This window comes from Protobothrops mucrosquamatus, unplaced genomic scaffold (assembly GCF_001527695.2).
Source record: "Protobothrops mucrosquamatus isolate PMUCROS unplaced genomic scaffold, P.Mucros_1.0 scaffold_117, whole genome shotgun sequence".
NCBI lineage: Eukaryota > Metazoa > Chordata > Lepidosauria > Squamata > Viperidae > Protobothrops > Protobothrops mucrosquamatus.
In genome coordinates, this window is record NW_015386193.1 from 52,980 (window position 1) to 63,502 (window position 10,523).

The 10,523-nt window shown below is 38.9% G+C and overlaps 1 protein-coding gene across 1 annotated transcript in view; it reads left to right on the forward strand.

Annotated features, from left to right (window-relative positions):
- Positions 1–3,171: 3,171 nt before the first annotated feature.
- The window catches only part of GDA (guanine deaminase), a 42,833-nt gene continuing 35,481 nt past the window's right edge, over positions 3,172–10,523 (forward strand). The window contains exon 1 of the mRNA XM_015816676.2: positions 3,172–3,293. Coding sequence (XP_015672162.2) covers positions 3,246–3,293 — 48 coding nt within the window. The 5' untranslated portion in view covers positions 3,172–3,245. The remainder of the gene's footprint in view (positions 3,294–10,523) is intronic.

Below are 10,523 nucleotides of genomic sequence, written 5' to 3' on the forward strand. Positions count from 1 at the left end.
TAAAAGCAGTGAAGATCAGCTGTGCTGCTATCTACATAGGCAGTCAGCTAACTACATTTAGTAAAATCAAGGGAAATGTGTTATTTCAATAGGTGCTGTACCATCAGTAAGGTAACTAATACTCCAAAGAATGAAGAACTGTCAAAACCAGCACTTAAACCTACATAGACTGGAAGCTAATAAAGTCAACAAAGCACATACCAGTTCTTATTACAATTGCATCCATCTTCTAATTGTTACTCCAAAGACAATGTCAAAGACAGATATTGGCCCAACCATGTGGAGTATCTACTAATGCAAAGACCTTTGTTTATTTAAAACATTTATATAGCTGCCCATTTTATAGCAAATTTATACCATACCATGGGCAGCTCCAGATCAAGAATTAAAACAACATAAAAACCAGATTGAAACTATAAACACTAAACACATTAAAAATAAAAGCCCAGTGCCAAGTTGAGCTTCTGATATGCGGTCAACTCTCTGCTTTTCAGAAGGCTAGGATGGTAGTGGTCTGCCAAATTCTCTGGGAAAAGAGTATTCCACAGGACAGATGATTCTCCAGGAAAGGCATGTTTCCTAGTTTCCATGAGGTGGCAATAATTAAGGGAAGGGACTAAGAGTACGCCTACCCTATCTAACCTGGTAGGATATCAATAGTATTTATACGTATATACCGCTCCAAAGTGCTTTACAGCACCCTCTGGGTGACTTACAATGTCAGCATATTGTCCCCAACAATCTGGGTCTTCATTTTACTGACCTTGGAAGGATAAATCAACTTTGAGCCCTGTCAGGATCGAACTCCAGGCCATGGGCAGAGTTTGCCTGCAATAGTGCATTCTAACCATTGTGCCACCACCCCACCAGTGATGAATAGATGTTCTTAGGGAAAGTAGTGTTGCAGATAATATGGCTTTGTGTCATATAGAACTTTAAAATGATAACCGGCATCTTGAATTGCACCTGAAAGGAAACTAGAACCCAGTGCAGCTTATGTAATAGAGGTGATATAGTTTTGAATAATCATTGCTTTGATGCTACAGTGATTAATTCAAAGGGAATATGTTGTTCCTTCTTTCCTAGGTCCACAGAAACTTCGTAGCAATGAAGAATTGATGATTCTGGTTGACAGAAACAAAGAAGTTATATTAATTGAAATATTATAGCTTCATTGGTAGCTTCATTAGTACCTGTATATGGGCTTACCTGTATAATTAGTACAAGATGGGAAGGAAGACCATGCTTCAGTCATGCTGTCCAAAAAACTACCCATTGGCAAGTCTAAGAATGGAACAAAGGTGGGAAAAATGCAATATTCAGTACACCTCATTTGGACTCAGTGGATGGGTCACTAGAATAAGTCAGCTAGAAGAAAAAGAAAGGAAGTCGCTAATCAGCTGAAAATATAGTAGGATGAAATATAGAGCAGCTACCAGCCATTGGCAGGCCTGGGTATACTGGGCACTGAATCTAGGATGTTGTTAAGATTGAAATGGTGGAACAACTACTCAGATGGGCTTGAGATACCCCAATGCTTTTGAAGATGAATGTCAAATTATGATTGAGGGATGCACTTGTGATGGGCTGGGAGTCAGCTGAGTATGATGTCATTCATTACTGTACTGCACTCATATTGGAGGTGGGGTAAAGCAGAAAGTGTGGATCTGGTCCATGTGAGCACAAACATGTCTAAATCACACAATCCAAACAGACATTTTCTAAACAGATGTTCACTAATCATCATCCCTTAGATTTTAGATCTCCAAATGACAAAATAGCTCAGACTCTCATATTTTCTCATGCATATATTCATGTCACCCAACAGAATCTTTTCTCTCAGGATCAATCATTAATTAAGTCTTAATGTTGCGTATTTTTCCCCAAAAACCCGTTCCTTGTTCTATTACTACTATTGATTGGAATGTAGCATGTGTCCAAACGATGAATTCCTGTTTGTATACATCTGTAACTTCATAAGTGACATTGTTTTCTGAAATATATTTTAACTATTTATTTATCATTAAACTTATACCTTTATACCTGTATGTTTTCATCATCTCCACTCCAAAAGACTGGATTATTTTCAAACAGATCTACTATCCTTTCTCTTCCTTTTACCAACATACAACATTCTGTTCTTTCTTTCATCTAGTTCATCCTCTTCATCATTTATTCCTTTCTAATTCCAAGTCACATCTTCTGGCCATCATGAAATAGGTCCACAAATATTAAACCTAATATTCACCTTGGCTTTGGTCAATTGAGGGTTTCTCACAATACTTTTTAGTAAAATGTGCACTAAATCGGGGATTGCCAAACATTTCCCATCCCACGGAAACTATTTCCTAAAGTTAGGGTTTTTTAACCTTGCCAACTTTAAGATGTGTGGACTTCAACTTCTAAAATTTCTCAGCCAGTAGTCGAGTTGCCAAGTTTGAAAAACACTGATCTAGAACAAGTGTTTCTCAACCTTGGCAACTTTAAGGTGTATGGACCAGCTCCCAGAATTCCTAGCGTGGCTGGCTAAGGCATTCTGGGATTTGAAGTCCCAGAAGATCTTAAAGTTGCCAAGGCTGAGAAACACAACTCTAGAAACTCCTTTGCAAGCCAACATATCTTATTGCACCTCATCGGCTCAGGAGTACATATAGCGTGCTGGCCACCCACTCAGGAGACTTTTAATTAGATTATTACTAGAATATTATTCTAATACAAGTATTTTTTGCTTTGAATCTAATTTTGGCCATCAACCTCCTCTTCACCTTCTGGGCAAGGACGTGCTGCGGGCGGCTGTGCTTGCCTGCTTCCATCTCTGCCAGGATGAGTCTTGTATCAATTTCTCCCAGCCAGTCGCACTTGCTTGCTGCCCTCAGGACTGGCTGAGGAGAAAGCGACAGGCGGGCCCAAAAAAACCCGAAAGTCTCCCCTGGATGGGGCTGAGGGAGCAACCCGAGTTGGTTGTAATCACACCCCTAAAGAGGAGAGTCCTTAAATAGGGGAGGAGAGAGAATGACAGCGCTGTGGGCGCCGCTCCTGACACGGCGGGACCAACCGCCGGGAGCTCCCGCAATCGCAGCCTCCGTCTTCAACGGCGGGCCGCACCTTCTCCCCTCGCCGCCTTTCTCCCCGTCGGCCGCCCGCGCCCGTCCCGCCAAGAGACGCGCGCCATGGACCCCCCGCGGCCCGCGCCGCTCGCGCACGTTTTCAAAGGGACCTTCGTCCACTCCACCGGCACCTCCCCGATGGTCATCCTGCAAGGCCACCTGTTGGGTGTAGCGGCGAGCGGGAAGGTGAGCCTGGGCAAGGGCGGGAGGAGGGAAGGGAAGCGCGTGCCCCCCCCACCCGCCGCCCGGCTTGCTGCCGCTGCCTTCTCTGGCACGTGGGGGTGGGGGGGGGGNCCCCCCCCCCCGCCGGTTATAGAAACCCCGAGATAGAAGAAGAAGGCGGAAGGGCGGGTGGTTGTCGTGATTCACATAACTTACGTAACACCTGTGAAAAAGAAAAATAAATACGAAACTAGGTTTAATCGGACCCATTCTCCAAGCAGGGAGGTCGTTTTTCTGGTGCCTCAGAATCGCTCCAAAGGATCAGCTGAAACAGAACAGACATAGGGATGAGAAGATAGAGATGTCGTTGATAGAAAGCTGGCATTAAAATCTCTTCCCGTCTATAAACGGCAATTTAGGAAGGTGCGCAAATTATGCCAACTATAAAGAGGACTTGATAGACTTAGAGACATTCAACACAATACTCCCCCCCCCCTTTTTTTTTTTTTAAAGGGTTACAACGAGTGTTTTCAGTGCTGGCAATTATCAAGCAGGGCAAGAAAACATGATGGAAATAAATAATAAATACTACTGTTCCCTGAGCCGGTTCATTATTTGTCAACATAGAAGAGAAATTCTAAAGTTATGATATATAAAGAAACACTTGTCATCTTTGGATTTCTTTTTTTAATTCTAATTTTATATGCATTTAACAGGAATTAATCTATATTCAATCAGGTTAAAAACCCATCTGCACTCATCTCCTGAACCTAGAAAACATCATGATGGTGTGTTTGTTGTGAAAAATAAATTAGTATGTGGAGTGTTGAGAACATGCACCATTTGCACTGGAAAATAAAGAACTATATAGATGTTGAGACTATTGAAAAATAAATGATTAGATGTTTCAGGACAGTGCTCAGTGCTGATCCTCTTGTTCAGCTTGCCAGATTGCTCTAATCTAAGATACTACATTAATACAATGTTTATTATTACTTTATAGTATGAAATCCTGCAGAAAGTGTTTCCAGTGCAGGTTTTTTTTACTATTTCATCTATTCTGATTTTTGGTTCCACTAGCCAAATCAGCAAAGACAATATTTGTTCAACTATTAGATAAGCAGTATCAAACAAAGCTTCCAAGCTTTGATACTTTTGCCATCTGGTTCTATATATCATTAGATCTCAACAACTCTAGTCTAATTAGATGCTCATTTAAGAAGAAGTGTAATTATATATTCCACATTCATTGGTGGTATACAGTTAAAAGCTTAATGAAGCATATTATTGTGCAAGTTCATACACTTTCAAATATGTGTATGCGTGTAGAGAACAGATGATTGCTGTGACTAATATATGAATGTGTTTGGCATAGTAACCACATCTACTTGGTGGCTCTTGATTTTGCAGATCATTTAACTCCTTCCGTTTTTGCTGTAGTACCACATATTTTCTTGGCTCTCTATGCCTTTTTGTACACTTGTAATAGTTACTTTATAAAGTGGCAGTTTTTCTCACAAAATAAGAGGCAGCCACACCATTAGATTACAGTGTAGAGCTTATATCAATTAGGCTTTGATAAAGCTGCCAAGGTTCAATAATGGTTTGGGTTGTGGCCCATTTTGGGAGAAATAGTAAGAGGTATAAAGGATGAAATGGTGCTTTACCTAGCTGCAATACTTTAGGCAACCATTTTGTCCTGTGATACTCCTTCCATCCCATAAGAGCCAACGGGTATCCCAAATTTTAGCTCTGCCAATCCTGTGATGGCAACGGAAGGGAAATTGGCAGGCCATTTTTGTACTCCTCATCTAGCAGATGGTTTTGGTCAGCAGTTGTACTCTGTTAGTATTCTTGAGATTTTTTTGACCAATTTTCTTCTATTGAATACAGAACTATGTTTTCTTCTATTGAAGACAGAGCCAACAGAACAGCTTCTTAAACCATTTACTGCTTTCTTATACATATAGCACAAGTTGTAGCTCCATCAGCTTTTGCCTATAGTAGAGAAGAGGAGCCATCTTTCTGTTAACAAGTTGTTGAGCCAGTCCTCTCACACTTATTTTTTACAGTAGTCATATATTATTCTTGCTTACTTACAGTTGAGGAGAGGATTCAGTGGACTTTGGTCCTAAAACAATCCTGGGAGAAATGCCATGCAGCTATTAGTTCCTACAAAATAGTAATAAAAATGACATGGGAAAAGTGGTAATCTGACAGAAATTTGGTGGGGTTTTTTTTTGCTTTATGTTTGATGGCTCATTATCTTCCACTCTCTTTTGAAATCATCCTTTGACATATCTGCCTAGAACAGGGGTATTAAACTGCCAGCCCGCGGGCCGGTTTCATCATACCGGAGCCGCGCCCACCCCATTGCCGGCAATGGCGAAAAAGCTCCGATACGTTGCACGACGTCACATCGCGAGTTTGACATGTCTGGCCTAGAACAATGGAGACAAGGCTATGTAAAAGGTATAAAAAGAAGGAGACAATTGGTTCCAATAGAAGAGAATACCCTGCATGTAACTCAGGGTATATACTAGGTACTATATATAAACAGGGAGCAAACCCCACACTCATTTGCACTGATGATGTTACCTAGCTGCGTAATGAAATACCTGCAATTAAACTCAAAGAGCACCAAGGACTCCACAAGGTAAGATTAGTTCTTGAAAAGTTCCAGTGAGTCTAGTTCAGGGGTCTTTAAATTTAGCCCTTTTATGACTTGTGCACTTCAACTCCCAGAATTCCTCAGCCAGGCTGAGGAATTCTGGGAGTTGAAGTCCACAAGTCATAAAAGGGCCAAGTTTTAAGACCCCTGGTCTAATTACTGGAAGGAGACCACCAAATGCAGGCAGCTGGGCTTCTCCTGTTCCATTCCTAGGCTATAAAATACGTTCCTTTGGGAGCTGTGATTAGGCTCCACTCTTGTTTTTAGAAGATTGTTAAGCAGATTTTTATATTTTTAGGTTTCTTTAAACAAATATAATCAATTATTCTCAGATACAATCTTAAGACAAGTAAAACCTAACTTTCTAACACTCCAAAGAGGGAAAATTAAAAAAAAAAAGGGTTATTGTGTGATGGAACATGCTGGGATGTCATGGATTCAAATTCTGCCCAGATTTTCATCAGCATCCCCAATTAAGAGCAAAAATTAGATGACTTATTTCCCTCCTATTTCTTGTAATGGTTGTAGATGTACTATTAGAAAGGAGGCACAGAAAGAATCAATAATTCATCCTGCTGTTTTTTTTATGCTGGGATTTTTGTTTCTTCCTGAAGAGTTTCCCTAACTCTGGACATGCAGAAAGGTTCAAAATGGAAAGATATGATGTGGCAGAAGATGAACTTGTCCCTGTCTCACTCCATTTAACCTTCTAGGTTCAGAGAATAACAATTAGGCAATTGTTAGGTACAGTTAGGCAATGTATAATTAGGCAATGTGCAGGCTCATCACAACTAGTGCAATAATGATTGATTAAAGCAGTTAATAGCAACTGCTTTTAGTCTTGGAGCCAGGGTGGAAAATACTTAACCAATAGGGATGAGTCTGAAAAACTGGCATCCATTGTTTTAGCTCAAGGGATTCACTGATGATTGGAAGAAATAGTAAAACCTAAAAATAATATTTTATTTTAGTATTCCTATGCAAATTCTTTGAAATGTAGAAGCACCTCATTTCAAATCACATCTTTTTTTAAAAAAAACAAAACAAGTTTTATTGGTTTTTTAACTTTTACAACAAAATGCTCAAGAAATGCATCCAAAAACAAAGTCATATATATATAAATCAAATTAATACATTAGACGTTCCCTCTCTGTTTCCCTCCAATAGTATAACATATTTAAAATAATCCATTTCTAGATTACATTTATATAGATCCAAATCCTGTTTTTAAGCTTTACTAATTAACAATTACCATAATCCGATTTAATCTTAAATAAACATATTATTAGCACTTCGGGTACTCCTTCTAAAATACACATAATATTCCAGCAATAACATTCTAATATTTCCAGATGTATTCTAATTCTTAATCTAATAAATCATTAGTTTTATCACAGCTCTCTCTTATTTCTTCTTCCACTACAAAATAATTATCCTAATTAAGATAAAAATATTACTCTACTCTATGTATATATAGTCTAACAGTCAATCTATTTCTATAACAGAACAAAGCAAAACAAAACACAAAATCATTTCAGTCCATTAGGTAGGATTTAAATCTCATCCAAATAATTATCATATCTAAAACACACATATTATTACACAAAATGTCATCTTACTAACTTGACATACTCCATTAATTGTTAGATCAGTCCAAATCCCTTAAATCAATCCATATCTCTACAAAACCTTTTAAACCCATTACATGTAATTTTAAGTCTCTTTTTTTCAGTCTTATTCTGGCTTTCTTTTTGTGCCAAGCAGGTTTCCATAACAGAGCCTCTATTTCAGCAAATAGGTCTCTCTTTATTCCTTGTAATGTCATTTGGGTCGATGGAAGACATCCCATCCTCTGTTTTAGAAGCCTGACTCCTTTATAGTTAGACCCTTGTTGCTTTAGAAATTCAACCAATGTTTGGTTCAGCTGAGTAAAACATTCAGTTGTTTCCAGTTTTATGGTTAATAGTTGGTTATCAAAGTTATCATCGTTCTTAGTAAGTCGTGTTTGTACATCAATTCCTGTTATTTTTGGAGTTGTAGTTTGATTAAGGTTACCTTTTGATCCTCAGAGATCTCAATAGGATGCTTGTGAGGTAATATGAATTCCTCTTTAATATAGGTTAATTCCTCTTCTGGTGTATTTTGGCCTATAGGATAATCAGTTGAAGTCTGGAAGTAAGTTTGAGGGTTTGTAGTAAGGTTTCTGACTCTTATTTCTGTAGTAATCTCTTTTATTTTAGCACATACTTGCTCAGTGGCTTTATGATTTTTTTCCAATATGAGTTTACAGTATAGTTGTAAATAGGGTTTCTCCATTTCAATAATAGTTAGAAGCAGTCCTTTTATCTTTTAGTGGAGGCTATATTTAATAAGGGTTAACCAATGTCCACCCCCACAGTTTCTAACAGCTGCATCAACTTCTTTATTTTTTCCCTTTTAATAGTTTGAAGGTCAAGCCAACCTCATCTCCAAACAGAAACAGGCAACTGCAGTATTAAGTTTCGCCACAAGCTGTCCTCAGTGGGTTACAGAATCTTTTCCAGACACCAATAAAATAAATTTCCCCCTTTTTTTTTTTTTTTAGAAAAAAGCTCTATAAAAGGGTTTTTTTGGGACCCCAGTTAGAAGTAAAATATAGTCATTAAAGTTAGTTATTATGTCCTTTTATTCAGCGCTTTTCTTCCCACGCAAACAAACGCTGCTCTTTCAGGGCAGGGAAATAGTTCCAAGAGGGCTTTTTACAGGCAAAGAGAAAAATAGGGTGAAGGGAGGAAAAGGAAGGGTCTCACCCGGATCATCCACGGTGGTTCTTAATGCTTAGATGTTCTTGTGACTTTGGGCTGGTGCAGCTGCATGATCGGCCATCTTGCAGGATGATCTTTGCTCCATCGGCCCTAAGGAGTCAGCTGGAGCCATGGGAGAAGCTGCCGCCATCCCACAGTCACCAGAAAGGCTCCTCATCGGTTGTCGCCCCTCCAGGGTGACTTTCAACCCCCTTTGGGGTCTACTGGCGAAGGAGAATCGGCCGGTGAAGAGACAAGTCTCTTCGCACGACCGCAGTCGCCGCGAACCAGAACCGGAACCGGAAGTCTCTCAAATCACATCTTTTTGAAGGTTCATAGGGAAGTTGTTCCTGTGTGCATCCACACACAGGCACACGCAAGACAACTAGGAGTAGCTTTTGTAGTATCCATGAAAATTTGGCTGGAGTAAGAGGCTGCATCTTTCATACCTTTTTTGATGGATGGGCACAGCCCTATGTGATGGTTCCTTTAATTCAGTTAACATTTGGCATGTATTTCCTTATATCCTGTGTTTCCTCATGTCCTTATTGCTCAGAGTTCTTCACTAGAATACAAATGGCCATAAAAGTGGAACTACAAGAACCTTTATTTGGCAATGCTATTAAAAGGGAGATACATGAATAAATAATTTTGACTTTTACAATCTCTGCTTCACTGTTTTTCTTCTTTGAAACCTTTATGCTTAGCTAGATAAAGATAATCTTTGAATTACAACCATTCATTTAGTAATCATTCAGCAGCACTTGCTTATGTCCATTCCTTGCACTTATGACTGTTGAAACATCTTCATAGTCACATGATAAAAATTTAGGCACTTAGGAATCAGCACATATTTATGATAGTTGCAGTGTCCTGGGTCAGGTGATTGCCATTTGTAACTTTCCAACTAGCTTCTGACAAAATCAAAAGGAGGAAAGTTGGATTCACTTAATAACCATGTGATTCACTTAACAAGTACACTGATTGGCTTAACAACCATGGCAAAAAGGTCATAAAATTGGGCGCGATTCACTGGTTTCAATTGGGGACATAAGTCAAAGATTATCTGTACTATACGAGAACACATTCATTTTCAGTGAACTGATTATTTGTCTGCCTTTTAATTTTTTGCAGATAAATAATATGAAACAACTGTGGCACAGTTCACACAGTGTTCCAAGGCATTCTTAATGTTTTCTAAAATGGTGTGGGTACATGGGTACACAGGGCTTTTTTTCTCATAGAACGCCCAGAACGGAGTTCCGGCACCTTTTTTGAATGGAACCTTGTAGGGTAGGCAAGGCAGGTTGTATGACGTGTGTAAGTTCCGGCACCTTTAAAAAAAAAAAAAAAAAAAAAGCACTGTGGGTACATATAATACATTATACTAAACCAACCCAAATTGCACTTTGGATTTACTCAGTGTGTTGAACCTAACTTCTGTGTAGATGGATGGAATATCCTACAGAAGAATACTTTCCATGTGACAATATCTTCCATGAAAAATCTGGAAGATAAAGGAAGGCTTTTCAAGATAACTTACAATAGTTTCCTTGGTCTTTATAACTACCATTTCTCAAAAATCTTAAATACTATACTATTTTTGTGGCAGTTGTTCTCTTTCTAAGATTGTTCGCTTTATTCCCTGCCTTGGCTTCTCATATGCTCATGAAAAGATGACTGCTGTCTTTCATCTGTAATATCAGAGACATTATTTTATGATCTTGCATCAGGCATAAGTTTTTTTCAGTGGACTAGGTTCACTATGATATATCAGTGGATGAACCTTTGAAAAATCAG